The 15853-nt window shown below is 42.2% G+C and overlaps 2 protein-coding genes across 2 annotated transcripts; one reads left to right on the top strand and one right to left on the bottom strand.

Annotated features, from left to right (window-relative positions):
* Positions 1–2033: 2033 nt before the first annotated feature.
* birc5b (baculoviral IAP repeat containing 5b) lies at positions 2034–4419 on the top strand (the record flags this gene model as incomplete). Its single annotated transcript, XM_079273123.1, is given in 4 exon segments — positions 2034–2111; positions 3280–3384; positions 4301–4340; positions 4343–4419. Coding segments are annotated over 4 exon segments (300 nt in total).
* Positions 4420–11360: 6941 nt separating this feature from the next.
* Positions 11361–12440, bottom strand: neurod4 (neuronal differentiation 4; the record flags this gene model as incomplete). Its single annotated transcript, XM_079274355.1, has 1 exon — positions 11361–12440. One exon carries the CDS (start codon positions 12438–12440, stop codon positions 11361–11363), a length of 1080 nt encoding a protein of 359 aa, XP_079130481.1.
* Positions 12441–15853: the final 3413 nt, after the last annotated feature.

Here is a 15853-nt window from a genome sequence, read left to right as displayed (position 1 = left end):
GAAAACAAACCTGGGGTCAAGTAGCTAATGGTGGCAGGCCTTAATAAGTGAGGGCAGTTGTATCAGAAGAAAGGAAGAGCAGAAGCAGTAGCAGGGAAGAAATAAACATCATCTGAAGCGTGAGGAGAAAAAGTCAGACGCAGTACTCAGAGAAGTATCAACGAATGAAAAGGTGATTTGTGGTATAACATATCACATAAATTGTCTAACAGTCAAAACAGTTGCAAAACTGTGATAAAGGACCACCCAGTTGGAGAGGGAAAGTATGAAAGACAAATGTTAAACCTTTGTAATGCTATTATCGCCGAAGCTCTCAACTACGCAAACATTTTGCTGGGGCAATATAGACGACCTCTCTCAGCATAACATTTGGGAATGAAACAGGACAAACTGGTATACCTTACACCTATGGTGCAGCAGTGTGGAAAGAAACGTCCAAAAACAGCAACAACATTTGAACGCATATGGAAAGATTTTGACTGACAACAGTAACACACACATGTGTAAATTCAGAGCGAGATGTTATTCTGCACTGTCTGCAGTAAGCAGCCACCCACCATACAGGCCACCATACAGTAACATGACATCAAATGTGTAGTCCCACTTAGTCTAGGCCTACTGCTGAATAAGCCCTTACTGCATCACCGTATGCAGTATAAAAATCACACACTCTCAGCCTTGTAAGCAGGCACACTGCATCTCAGCTCTCCCCCGTGCACTCTGCTGGAAGATAAGGTTAGAAGGGGAAATGGACAGCAGTTTACAGTTGTAAGCACATTTCAACACCAAGGGGCATGAGGGGTAGTGTTACAGGGACACACTGCTCAACAGGACTGTCCCTGTCTCTCACAGGCGTGTAAAGTTTAAAACACAAACCATTAAATCGGACAGTTGACTTCATGTTTACATTTCGTAAAAATATTCAGCTGGAAACGGCAATTCCAGCCTGAAAAGTCAATAAGAATAGCCTTTAATAAGACTGCTTGATTGCGTTTGTGGCCTACTTATACACATCTGGGATGTGGCACGGCTTTTAATATAGACTGTACATTAAGAGCAGAGTAAAGGGAATATGTCATCATGTAAACCCCTTTGTTTAAACCCATAGTTTCACAATTTAACAAAATAGCAAGACAGGAGCACAGAAACAATAAAACATCAAAAATCATTTCAGTAAACAACATCCTTGAATTTCATTCAATACCAACAGGGAGAGTTAAGTTCATCCACTTTTCCTGAGTTTCATGAGGACTATTATTATTATTTTTGAAGCAGTCTTGAATTGATCTTTTATAGAGCACATTTTATTCTTGTATGTTTAAGTAACATCAATGCTTCAGTGGCTCAAGTCAGATGAGGGAAAAGGGGAATTTGGTAGTAAGAAGAGAATTACTTTGGAATACACCCTCCAGACTGGTGAAGTGTTATTTTCAGCTGTTTCATTTATCATTGAACTTTATTTTTTGAGGATTTACTTTGAAACATTGGTCACATGCTCATAAGTTTCCCATCATGTCAAATTCCTTGTATGTTCAACATACAATGGCAATAAACGGTTTCTGATTCTGATTCTGATTCTGATATGGAATGCAGGATTCATGAGGATGTGCAAAAAACAAGTTAGTGTGCAATAAAGAATGATTAGAATCACAGTAACAATAAAGAAAAACATATAATGGATGAATATTTAAAGATTTTAAATGTGTGTTATATACTGTAAGTATTTAAATGTTTTTCGGTACAATTTGTGCGCACATCTACAAAAAAAAGTAAAAATGTGGCTGCAGTAGGGCCTCCGCCCTGCTGAACTTTGCTTGATTTGACCTTTCGCCGATGTAGTCCGATGACCCATCAGAGACCCACCCACTACTAACCTGCGCACACGTCAATCAAAGCTGAAAACACCTGTGAAGCGTGCAGGCTCATCAGCACATTACATGTTCCACAGTGAATTGAGTCGAGCCTGTTTTATGCTGAAGCATTTATGCTCACGTTGATGTTTTGTCCGCCAGGATTTCCACTGATGAAATATAATGTGCAGTCATGAAGGACGCGAACAAAGCTTAGCAGACTGGCCTTTTAGAGAGGAGGGTAACTGCACACCTGAAAAGGTAAGAAGGCCGCTGAGTCTTGACGCTGGAGAACAGTTGTTGAATTATAAAAGGTTTTCTGAAATATTTATCATTGCTCATTTTTTGAAGTGCAATGTTACAATGTAGTATATTAAAAAGGGGAAATTGTCTGCAATGAAAGCACCAGTGGTGGAAGAAGTTCTTGTTAGCAAGTCCACAGAGTAAACATACTCTGTTAAGTAAATGTACTGCATTCAAAATGTCAATGTAATTACATAAAAGTACTGGTAACAAAATATACCTAAAAGTACCAAAAAGTACTCAATATGCTAACAATTAATATACTGCTGGGAAGCTTCATCTATGATAATACATCATATTGTTATATGTTGTATCTGAATCTTCAGTTTAACTTGTAACTAATCAAATAGTCAAATAAAAGTAGTAAAAGTACAATGTTGGCTTCCAAAATGTAGTGGAGTAGAAGTGTAAAGTAGCATTAAATGGAAACACTCAAGATAAGTACAAAACAAGTACATCGAAATTGTACCGAAGTACAGTTGTTGAGTAAATGTACTGAGTTACATTCCACCACTGGAAGGCACTAACTACCTCATAGGTGAGACAGGGCCAGCAGGAGGTCAGACTGGGTTAATGTGAGGGATGTTTCCTCTTAGTTTACTCTGTCAGACAGCTCTTAAGCACCTAGAAAAAAAACATTAATTTACAGTTAACCTAGTACATGACTATGGCTACTGCAAATACCTTGATTCACCCCAACCATGTTTACACTTCAAGTTGCGTAATCGTATACGACAGCCTTTTATCCAAGGCTGTCATATAGCTTGTGATATATAGTTAAGCAGGTGTCAGATTCAGTTTCATTGCATCTGGTGTCCAGTGCACTGACCCTTCCCTTTGCTCGCCCTTGTCATGATGGATGGGCTGCTGACACCCCACTTGACGAGCAACACTATATGCCATGTTACCAGCTCCTCACCCCCCAAGAGCCAGAAGGAGATCATCTGCTGTTTTTTTTTTTCTCACTGACTCTAATCTCCCTACAGCTATGATTTTGTTTTTGAATTTGTCATATTCATCATCGAGTTGTCAGCTCATAAAATTCCTTAATTTAGTGCTTGTTTTTTTATTATACAGTGTGGTGGAGCCATTAAAACATCTGTTGCTGCTTGGTTTGTCTTTGCAGATGGCCACGGCGGGGTTTGTCCACTGCCCTCGTGAGAATGAGCCTGATGTTGCTTGCTGTTTCTTCTGTCTGCTTGAGCTTGAGGGCTGGGAGCCAGATGACAATCAATGAAAGCATGTCAACTTCCTCAGGCCTTGCCATTTATTTCACTTGCCTTAATGTAATCTTTGAGTCACTGAATAATATTGTGCCAGTAGTGTAAAGTGGGTAGAGTATAGCTTCAGATCTGTGATTCTATTTGTCTATACTACTCAGTGCCGCCTGTTCCCTTTGCAAGACTTGGTTCATTTTCAGTACATCACCATAGATAATGAGAAGAAAAGATGGCTTCCACATGAAGTTGATATGTACTGTATATCATTTTTATACAACTACCTTGATTCAAATAGTGTTGCTGTTTCTTTTTCTTAATCAGCATGATGCCATCTTTGGAATCCTTTTGGTGTTTTTGCTTTTACAGAAGATTGTATCCCAAATGCATTTAAAACAAAAATAAAGGCAGTGTCCATGAGGTGCTTTTCGTTAAGCTAATGTGTCTCATCATCTCTCCTCACATCTTACTCCTACCCATGGGAGATGTGAGCGGAGGCGGAGGAGCAAGGACTCAAGCAACATGCATTTAGCAAAATGAGACCTCCTTGTCTCGGAGCAGTTATCTTAAATAACTACAATTTATGATTTCAAAAGGAATAGTTACATTCGTAGAGTCCTGCCATAGTTGGAGATCATTCCAGCTGCGTGTCACTGCTCTTTTGCACCTTGAGTGCCGAAAAGACTTGCTCAAAGGATACACAGATGTGACAAAAAGTATACGTCTGGGGTCTGCGTGGGATTAGGGGTCAATGATAATGTAGCATTGCTCTGTGTCACATTCAGATGTTGTCCCTTCCACTAATTTCTTCCATAACATTTTCTCTAAAGGTGGACCTTGTGAGTGTCCCTCCAATCTGTGTAGATTGTATTTAAGAAAGTAAGCTTTTGCTTAAATACTTGTGTACTTCTGCTTCTTCCCCCCCCCCAGAGAAAGGTTTGTCATAAGAAGATGGCATGTTTGCGGGATGATCATGTCATACGCTTGAGAGCCTCACATCTCAGTTGGACACTATGATTGAAAACAAACTTCCTGTTTCTATATTGTGATTTTATTGTCACTAATAATAAGGGTGTAGCACCAGCCTTTACTCTTGACTCAATAGTTTGATGTAATAGCAATTTAAAATATCAATAAAGTTGTGAGGAATATTGCACTTTGTTTGTAGTATTGTATTTAACCACAAGATGGTGCTTTTGCACTGAAGCTGCAGTTTTCCCCTTTCAGGCGCTTATTGGAGTTTCACATTCATAAACCTTCACAAAGACAATCTTAAATGAAAGCTCCACATTGAGCAGGATTACAATGTAGGCTATATTCCCTCTTTTCAAGCGAATACTTACCATTTCCCTGAACGTGCCACCATCTCTACCACCCCTTTTCAAACCTTGACCCTGGACAGATGGCCTGAAGCCCCTCCCTTTTAATACCAACTGTTGCCCCAGTAACATCTGTTACATATAGGGGGACAGTGTGCACTGAGAGGGCTCACCAGGACACTTGCCTAACCCTGTGACCAGGACTTCAATTTAGGAAACCCTCAAGGATGCTGCTGCTGACAATGGAAATTGTGGGAAAGGTGCTCATGCAGTAAACACTCCAAGAAAGCCCCATCGCACTGTAATGCTATACTGCTCTTATTTGCAATTCAAGAACAAATGTTTAACACTATAACTAATATAATATATTGTTTGCTAAAGTTGGTGTAAAGTCGTGAGATTTTGAATAGCTTATGTGGTAGAAAGAGAAGATGTTTGGCTCAGTTTGTGTGCATCTCTCCTTGAGTTTGATGCGTGATGGGAGGGTTGGTTGGTTGGATGGAGTGCAGGATTAAAAGACGCTATCCCTTCTCCAACCGTCCACTGTTCTGGATTACTGTCTAATGTAACACTCTAGCCACTGAGCCCAGATCAGCTGCTTAATTCTCCTTTATCCGCTCCCTACAGAGCAAATTGAAGAGACTATTTTTACCCCAAAAAGTAAAATACTCAGGTGATGCAACATTTCTGATCAAACTGTTTCTGCTTCTGTTTTAGAGGGTGCTTTTTATGATCTTAAATCAATGCTATTCATTCCCTCATCCACATTTTGCTTTCATGGGTGGATTTTTTTATTATTTTAGATGCATGTAGCTGTCTTGTGTGTAGAGGAACGTCCACTAAATATACCAGACACTAATTGGGAGATGTTGGTTTTGACATTTAGCTGGTTGAGTGTTGTGGTATTTGCATACGTATAAGTACACCGATTATAAGGGGTGTGTTTGCAGTAATTGCTAATGTATCTCGAATCAGCTTTTATACCCATTTCCCATATCAATCCACGTTATGTGTGCTCCAAAAAATGAACAGCATGACTTCTATCGCGCAGCGGCACAGATGTGATGGCTGGGCTTATCTGTGGGAATGGTACAAAACTGTTGATTTGATTGGATCATAACTGAGGTGGGAGTTTGGCTGAGTATGTTTTACCCCACCCCAGTTTCATAGCAGTTACAAGTAAAAACCCAATTAAAATGTATTTAAAATTAGGCATTAAGCTAATAGGAATCTGCATTGCACTACTGCACATGGATTTGGTTGTTTTCTGATCTAATTAATATACTGTGACAAAGGCAACTGCCGTTTTCTAATTAATGAGTTTCTGCTAAACAAACTGTAAACAGTGAGTGTAGCAGATGGACAAGTGGACAGATGTTCCCAACAGAAAGTTTACAACCTGAGCTTTCCATCAGACCCCATCTGTTGCTCCTGTGCCTGGTACCTCCCTCTACCCTCCTCCAATGCGTCTCATCAGCATCCAACACCAAACCCTCTCCCCTGATGCTCCATACACTGCACTGCCCTAAATTAATGACATCAGCATTGACCCTCCACCCTGACTTGGTTTAACCCTTAATAAACAGTGCTTAAAGCAACGGCATATCACATATTAGCAATAAGAATAAAACAGATCTCTCTCTCACTAAATCTTTTTAGTTTGCTCGCTTGTTCCACTCTGAAAGGTACTGAAAGCAGTTGTCAGAGAAGCTACAGTGAACGTGCACCAAAGCCATGTGAATGTGTCTAGATCACGTTGAGTCTACCGACAGATTACCAGGGCAAAGGGACTCTCAGCGTTACACTCTGCTGCATTAGAACTACTTTTCAGTTTTTCCTCTCCCTCCTCCACCTCCAATGTCTCACGTCTCTGGCAGTAGGGCATGCTGGCTGCTTGTTCTCTCAGATGCCACGGCCCTCCTACCTTGGATGTTTTTTGTGCCCTGTTCGAAAGGGACCTCCATCTGTCCCTACACTCAGCCCATTGTGGTGTCCCAAAGCCCAGCAACTTCCACAATGCAGTGGGCGTGCAGGAGGGGGAGGGGGGCAGGGTAAACACGACAGCATCCAGATCCCATTAGAAGCTCTTTAACTCCTATACCCTAATGCTCTCAGAGAACTCTGGGAGGAGAAGGACCACCCCTTATCCTCATGCACACAATGTCACCTTTTACACCCACTCCTAGTAATGAGTCTGTGAATGGCCCCCTTTCCCCCCGTCCCATATACATCTCCTTTTTCTGTCTTGCATCGGTAGAACAAGCTTTCAAGTTATGCCATTTTTCGATGCATTATTGTATTCACCATAACAGCAAAATTATAACCTCCATCATATGTTTACACGGGAACAGTGGTGTTTTTAATCGATAGTCTAGTCTGATGTGATGTGGTAATCGATGGAACCAGGTTTATTCAGAAAAAGTTGTATTCATTTTTATTTAATCACTTCCACCATGTTGACCGTGACCAACCCAGTCTCTACGTCTTCTCATAACACCAGCTTTGCCATCTTTTATTGTTTGAGTCAGTCTTTTCCCACATATCTCTCTCTCTCTCTCTCTCCATCCATCTCCTCAGTCTTTCTTCTACCAGCTGCTCCTCTAAGTCTAGGGCGTCTCCGTTTCGGCGTGCTCCACCTCTCAACCTGTGCTCTCGTATCCCTATGCTGCCCACAGAGGCATTAGTGTGTCCCTGTGTGTGTACATATGTGTGCATGCGCACTGTTGCCCAAGAAGGGGGAGGGGGGCGATCACTGTGTCGGCCCCAGTTTGAAGGCAGAGGGATTACCGGCACACAGACACTGATTAAAGCCTTCCAGCATCCTATGGCCCCATTAATACAATCCTAATCACAATGATTTATCCCTCTATCTAGCTCCTATGGATCAGGGCCTTTTCATTTTAGTGGGAGCCACTCTTGTTTGACCAGCGGATTAAATATATTGCACAAAGAAACTAAAATACAAGCACAAGGGAGAGAGAGAGAGAGGTGAACCAAGAGAAGGCTTCAATCTGAACTTTAATAACTTGTCTCAGAACTATTTCTTTCTTTTATTGTTGGTAATGCCAACCTACCCTTGGCATCTACCCTTTAATGTATTTAAAGATAAAATCCACAAAAAACACAGAAGTTTAGGGAAGTCAAGAGTTGGAGTGCTGCACCATTAATTCTCTGTAGGATGATATCTAACATGACCTCACTCTCCCAGGGGATTCAGCCACAGGTCGCGCTCTGCTGCATGCTGTCTCGGCCAAGATGGCATGACAGAGCATGTGTTCCCTTCCCGTTAAGAGACCTTGTGGCCTTATCAGAGATGAGAGCCACTTGATACACTCAATCTGTGTTTGAGGCCTGTACTGTAAAGTACATAAAGACTGGATTAGTGGTTGCACTTTTTCAAAGATATTTTACGTAGTTCTATTATTTTTTTCAGCATTTTTACAAATGATCACAAATTTGATACAAACAAAATGTCAAAACTGAGCTAAAACAAAAAAACGTATATCTTCCTGAACCTGTACTAAACTGAAAGTAACTATAAAACCTCCTCTCCTGCACCATGCCCCAATCTCCAGAGACTGTCCTGCATTTCTGTGTTTTGTAATCTTGTATCCAAAGTTAATTTATGTGGATTATTTCTATCCACCCACTCATGTATCTGGGCGCAGAAGGATAATCCCCATACCCTGCCCCCCACCGTTTTTGCCATAACAAAACAGCAAAGACACAAAGAGGGTGAACGCCAGCTAACTCTGCCAGTACTTTCTCACAAGGCAAGGCAAGGCAAGTTTATTTGTATAGCACATTTCAACAACAAGGTAATTCAAAGTGCTTCACATGAAACCATTAAAAGCATCAAAACATAAGGCAAAAGAAAAGGAGATTTAAAAACAATTAAAGAAACAGTGTAAGAAATAAAATTCAGCAGTAAAATGCAGAAATGCAGGAAATTGATTAATATATTAATTGAATGTGGTTCAATTAAAGGCAGCAGCAAACAGAAAAGTCTTCAATCTTGATTTAAATGAGCTGAGGGTCTCAGCAGACCTGCAGCTTTCTGGTACTTTGTTCCAGATATGTGGAGCAGAAAAACTGAACGCTGCTTCTCCATGTTTAGTTCTGACTCTGAGAACAGAAAGTAGACCGGTCCCAGACGACCTGACACTTTGCACACAGGCCAAGTGTCTGCCTGTGTGCAAAGCTATGTGTCATTGCTATGCCAAGGCTGACACAGGAGCAGAGGACAAACTTGTGAATGGGGCGCAAGGACCTTAGTCACCTCTTCTGCCCTCTCCGTCTCTTTCCTCTTCTCCTTTCCCCCCCAACACTAATTCCCCGTTCCCTCTCTCATCCCTCGCTCTTATGTTCTCACTCTCTTCTCTCTCTCTCTCCCTAAATTGGCCCAGCTGTCCATCAGCCCCCCCGTAGTTCCCCCAGCTGTCTGCCCGCCCCAAACGAGGAGCCCCACAACAATACAGGTCACAGGTCAAGAGAAAGAACAGGCTGCGTTCACAATGGACCAGTGGCGCCCAGTAAAACAATCATTCTCTTTTTCTCTTCCAGCCTTTCTCCCCTGTTGCCAGGACTGAAAAAGACAAACCTTTGGAGAGGTAGCTGAAGAGGAGGGAAGTCCTCTTGGACAACAGCCTCCGAGGCACCTTCCCCTTCTCACAATAAAGGACCACAATGACAAACACACTCAAACACACCACATCTTGCTCTCACCTCCTCATCTTTACACTCTGCCACCCCGCTCTTTGTTTATTTCAAGTGCAATCACTTCCTTCAGCACAATCATTACAGTCAAAACGAAGTCTTTTGTCATTAGATGAGTGATATAAATGTGTTAGGGACCTCGCCAGTTTGAGCTGATCTGAAAAATTGGCATCAGAATCAGTGTAACAACTTTACTCTTCCTTCAACTTAAAAAAGGTTTTAAAGATATGTACTTTGTACGTTGAGGTTACATTTTCGAAATAATAATTGTATCTGACCAATTGATTTATAGCATCCATATTCATATGCTGTGTTCTCTCTCTCTCTGGGTTAAATTAATTCTTTGAAAATGAGCTCTGCCCTGCAGTGTTTTGGCATGAACTAGATGGGAAAATGGGACATGTGTGAGAGAGACCGAAAGGCAGAGACTCAAAAAAGCCTCTGTGACATTCACCTGTTCCCCAGAGCTGTTTTCCCATGGCCCACAACAGTGTCCCGCCTGACCTGATAGGAACCCCGGAGAAAGCCCCTGAATGACATCATACACACAAACACATCCTGCAACAGACTTATTGTCACAAAGATCTCCTTTATTCCAGCAACTTCATCTTCATTTTTGATATTTGTTTTGTGTTTGTTATTGTGAAAACAATCTGGCCTACTTTTCTTCAGTCCAAGATTATATTTTTTGTTTTTTATTGTTGTGTTTGTGTATTGGAGACGATATACCTTAATATCAAAGTACTGAGAGATGGTCTTACACATTAGAAACCTGCACTTAATGCCTTATTGTGTGAATTCAGTAAGACACCTGAAACTGAATGTGTGCAAAGGGAATTTCCGTAGGGGGAGTGTGATATATAAGCTGGCATTAAGTTACTTGTTAATATGATTACAATATTTAGAACCTAATTTACTTAATTTGGATTTTTGATAACGATTGAAATCACTCTGCTGACTTGTGGTGCCTTAAAGTTTGGGGCTGTCACGTATTTCATAATACTTATCACATAAGTTCAATGTGAAATGCAAAAAGAGCTTTATTTTTACGGAAGCCTCACTATAATATTAATATTAAGTTGGTGTCCATTTGAATTGATGTAGCTGCAAATAGGTACCCTCAGCTAAATTAGGAGATGTGCACTTTCTGTTGAACTGAAATTTAGGTACGGGATGACAGCATAAAAGAAAAACACACGGCAAATATTGTTACTATGGAAATAGCATATAATATAAGAATATTTATTCAATTAAGTGCGAAACAGTAAAATATTTACAACAGTACAATATGACAAAAACTGTGACACAAAATGAACAAGTACCTGAAAGACCTCAAATAAATAAGTTAAATACAGTACAGCTGCTAGTGACTGACAACAAAACCAAGAAAACAGTGAAACAAAAACAGTGCTGAAAAAATATAAAAAGGACGAGACATTATCAAAATAAATATTAAATACAGATATAAATAAATGCATTGGGTTTTCTTATGGCAAAGGGGGCATTGGCTGTAGGCCTCAGTGCACAATTTAGGTTATGACTTGTTCAATTTCTGTTGATATGCAGACATGCACATCTAACAAAGTCCTTTTTGTTCATTTTCTACACTTGAAACATTTGTGTAATGCTTTAGTGCGGATATCTGATTTGGTCAAATTATCTTGAGTCACTCCAACAACTTCTTCAGAAATAATTAAAATCAAAATGAAATATAATCATAGCAAAAAATTATGAATAAAATAATAAACGTTATGGGTGCGTGTGTGTATCAGGTAGATTGAGTTGAGGTGGTGAGTCTCTCTGAGCGTCCACTCTCCCAGATTACTTGACAACATAATGCAAACATTATCGATACCATCATTCTTACAGCATTTCATTCAAGAGCAGTGCTCCTCTCCCTGCCAATTTCACACCAGAGTCAATCACTGGGCCTCTTAACTGTTCATGGTCACATTTCAGATGCTGCCCATCTGAGAGGCGACCAGGTGAGAGGGAGTGTAGGGGTCAAAGGCCACGTCCAGGGGCAGGTCATAGCGTGAAGCTTGAAAAAGTGGGTGGCCCTGAGGCCCTCCTGGTAGGTTGCCGGTCGTGGAAGTGGGGTAATGGTGGGACGAGAGGTAGTGGGCATGGTGGCCAGGGTGGGATGTGTAGTTCCTCTCTGACTCACGGGGAGAGGGCTCCTGCTTCAGGGCAAAGTTACCACTGATGCTCAGGGGGGGAGTGAGGGGTCCATCGTATGGTGGAGTGCCACTGCTGCACTCGTTCGGGGAGGGGTTGTCATATAGAGGCCCCTTGAATCCCTTCATATGGAGGAGGTGGGAAGCCTCCAGGGAGCCATAGGGGGGGCTGGGAAGGCCTGGAGACGGGTAGCTGAGGGGATGGCCAGCCTGACCCCCCACACCACCCACCCCCGGGCCGCCACACTTATCGTCCATCTTGCTGAGCATCATTGGACTGGGCCCCAGCTGCAAGCAGCCGGCCACGAGGTTACTGGTGGGCTGAGACAGACCTTTACACATCATCTCCACAAAGCCATGACTCTCAGGGGACTGGCCACTCTCAAGCGACTCCGACAGAGCCCAGATGTAGTTGCGAGCCAGCCGTAGAGTCTCAATCTTTGACAGCTTCTGTGTCTTGGAGAAGCAGGGCATCACTGTGCGCAGGTTTTCCAGGGCATCATTCAGCCCGTGCATACGTGAACGTTCTCTGGCGTTGGCTTTGACTCGCCGGGTACGACACCTCTCTTTTCTTGCTTTGGTCATCTTCTTCTTCTTAGGGCCTCTCCTTTTGGGAGCCTGTTCTCCATTTGGTCCAATCTCCTGCTCCTCATCCTCCTCCTCCTCCTCCTCCTCCTCCTCTTCTTCTTCCTCCATATCCTCACTGCCCAGTTCTGTGCAGGAGCGGATTCGCCCACCTACAGTCAGGCCATGGCTTTCTTCTCCATCCTGAGAGCTGCCGTCATCCTCCTCCAGCCAGCCGAGGGAGCTCACCAGCTCACTCACATCCCCACTCTTTCCAAATTGTTTGGTCATCATTTTGATCTGAAAAAAACAGGACAAAAAGTCGGTCAACCTCAAGTGTGTAATATCTTAAGGGCTAAATGTAAATGCATGATGCTTCTCCTTAAAATGCATATGTAAGGATAATATTTTGTATTGTGATGGACCAGGAACAAGAAGCAGTGCCTGACATAGTGACTGGCAACTCTTGTCCAATGAATAAACGAATGAGCGCTGTCATTTCAGCACTGAATTCTGATCAGCTCACTCCTCTTTTCAAGATCTGGTGGCAACATACCAAAGCCCCATAATTATCTCAAATGTATCACAGTGTGATATTCTGATATTAAGGAATAGATGGCTGTTTTAAGAATAAATGGCCCCCTGCTGTTATACTGTAGTCGCTACAGAGCTGTATCTCTAGAGACCCTGTCAATCTGGGACACAACAGCATTTACTCACCATAAAGCTCAAAGATTATAGAGGCAACATACAAGTCAAGAGTTTTTTTCAACATCTTGAAGAAGAATAATGCATACAGCCCAAACGCTAGAAGAAATGAAAGGAATAGATTGTTTCTTTTTTTGTATGTCCTCGAACAGATGATTTTCTATTGTTTTGAAAGAAAAAGCTGCCAGTTAATTATTGTGCACTAGTGCATCAAAAAGTAGGACAAATTACTGTAATTTATGAAATCAGAACTTCAGACAGGCAATTGTGTCTAGATGTTGTGCTACTAAACATAATTAGGCTAGAACACAGCAAATATAAGACTTTTATTTCAGTTTATTAAAATCGACAACATGATTAAATTAACTAGTAGATTGTTTTCTGCCCCTGAGAGGACAGCATAAGTGCATGAGGTACATTTAGTAGCAAGACGTTGATCACTAATAAGATCAATTTGTGACCTTTTTCTTGATACTGAACTGATGATGAACAAATGTGTAAACTCACCTGTTAGTATTTATCTCTCGCTCTGTGCAAAATAAAAGAAACACAGGTCTACTTAAAAAAAGATCAGCAGCTGAGTGATGTGTCCAGAGTAATTGCGTTTCTCTCTTCGCACATCCGCTCGTGTCCCAAACTCCTCTGCTTTCTCAGATAACCATGAGTGCGCGTGGAACTTTCATCTACAAATGACACGACCGGTCTAATATTGTGGCCTATAGCCGGGTAAGCCCCTCCCCTAGGCGCCCTGCCCACTACCAACCCAGCCAAACGCGCGTGGCGGGCTCGTGGCCATAAATTTAATCCAGCAAATGAGTGAGAGACATGAGAGAGTGCGCGCCCGTGTGCACGTGTAGACAGAGTTGTATTAGTAAAGAGTGAGTTCCTGAAACACACATTGGAAAACACTTAACTTAATAAATGACGAGTAAACGAGTATATCTTTCATTGGAGCCTATCCTACGGCTACAAACGCACATATCTACCCATATTCATGGGCCTTTATACCAGCCACAGATTATTTGCCCAACATCTCACAAACGCCAACTTGTTTAGCTTCATCTCACATATAATCAAACATATTTAGGCTACACATGTAACCTGTTAAGACGTTTAGCTGAGTCGCTGCACACAAGAGGTGTTTGGACGCAATTTTAGCAAAAAGCAGAAATGAGGGACAGTATTTACTCACAGCCTTTGCACATCACTTGAATTCAATATGTTCCCCCGTGCGTTATTAGCCAATACATCGCCACGCTTGGAAATGTAGCATTAACCCCCAAAATCCCATATTCTGTTTTAAATCCATAAATTAACCATCTTAATCGATTGTCCATATCTTCATTAGTCGCGTGGATTTGGAATTTTCCACTTTATTAAACACAGTGTAGGCGATGGTCTTCGCTGAGTAAAGAGACGCTCTTCCATGTGTGCGTATTTAAGTGATGTTGACAGTTTAGTGTGCAGAGAGCAGGTGTATGCGTTGTTCACCCACTTATTCAATTGTTTTCTTCCATTGTTAGCGTCATATTCTGTCCCCAAGGGCTATCTGATTATTGAATCGATTGGAGCAATGATGAACAGACAGGTACTTTATGGTAGGCTCAACAACTGACCCAGGCAGGGGAGATTGTGAACACATACTTCCATATTTGCTGCAGTCAATGATAAATAAATGCGAATTCTCAATTTGTAGTTTATCTTTTTATGTTTTTTATTGTGTTATACAAGTTAGCATTAACACAGACAATGAATGCAACGCAATCCGTGTAGGTCTTGAAACGACTATATGGCCTTTGTTGTTTATACACTAATCGTTTCTCAATCTTGAGCATTTTCCCCAGTTTTGACTATAAATACCGCGGCATAATAAACGCCCGCCTGTCCTCGTGCGTGGCGAGCCGCCGCGCAGTGGGGGTCTATTGTCATCACTGCATTGACAGCCGGGGTCTCGCGAGCCGCACGTGCCCCCGCATTGATACCATTGTGCGCGCGATTGCGCACAGCTGTGTTCGAGACTTAGACTGAACTTTGCCAACTGCACTGTTGGTTCTCCGTGTTTCTGAGTGTGCAACGTATTTGCATGTCTGAGAAATAAGAGGTGGTCACGTGGCTAATCTGCAACATCGCGTAAAAACAGGCACTTATCCAACGATTAATTGAACAGACCCGAACAGATGGCTGGATATAGGAAGCGTTGGGGGTGGGGGGTGGGTGGGCATCTGTTGCTTGGATGCTCACGCGTCACCGCTTGTCCAAGATGATGTCTCGTGCTGAAACAGCATTTATCCACCTCGCTAACGGCCCTAATCACTCCTGGACAATGCACTGGCCATACAGGCATGTGCACAGAGAGAAAGAGGAGCCCTGCCGTTTGTGTGCGCGCGCGTGTGTGTGTGTGTGTGTGTGTGTGTGTAACTGGGATGTGCAGCGCCAGCACATTTCCAACAGCAACAACTCTAATGTGATGTGTCTAAAGGTCCCCAGGTATATGCACCTCACAACACACAACACACATGCACTACTTTCTGTCCCATGAGTGTGAGAATGGCCTCCACCACACCTGCAGCCCCATTGGTTTCCCAAATGACTGACTGACTCACAGATAGGGAATTGCTTCCTGCTCCCATTTAAGCAGCAACATAGATAACCAGCCTTCTGGAAGAGGTCACGGTGGACACATCTGATCTGAACCAACTTTTGATGACTTTGCATTAACCTGGGTATTCCAAAAATATGTATCTAACAAATTCAAGTTCTTACAAAGGCATGCTGCTTATTACTGTTCCTAAGATATTTAATGTGTAGCCAATAAAAGATTCCTCCGAAAATGTTGCCGGTATTTTGTTTTGAGTTTTTGACACTAAGACTGGCTAAGATGCATGTTCCATTTAGGCATGAGCTGTCCGAAATAAGTCTATGACCAAAAGAGTGGGCCTACCAGTCCATTAGCTATTTTAGTGCTGTTGTTGCTATGAATGGGGGTAACCTCCATCCTT

Source organism: Melanostigma gelatinosum (assembly GCF_949748355.1).
Source record: "Melanostigma gelatinosum genome assembly, chromosome: 8".
Taxonomy (NCBI): Eukaryota; Metazoa; Chordata; class Actinopteri; order Perciformes; family Zoarcidae; genus Melanostigma; species Melanostigma gelatinosum.
The sequence above is the reverse complement of the archived record's forward strand: the minus strand, read 5'-3'. Positions and strand labels throughout refer to the sequence as shown.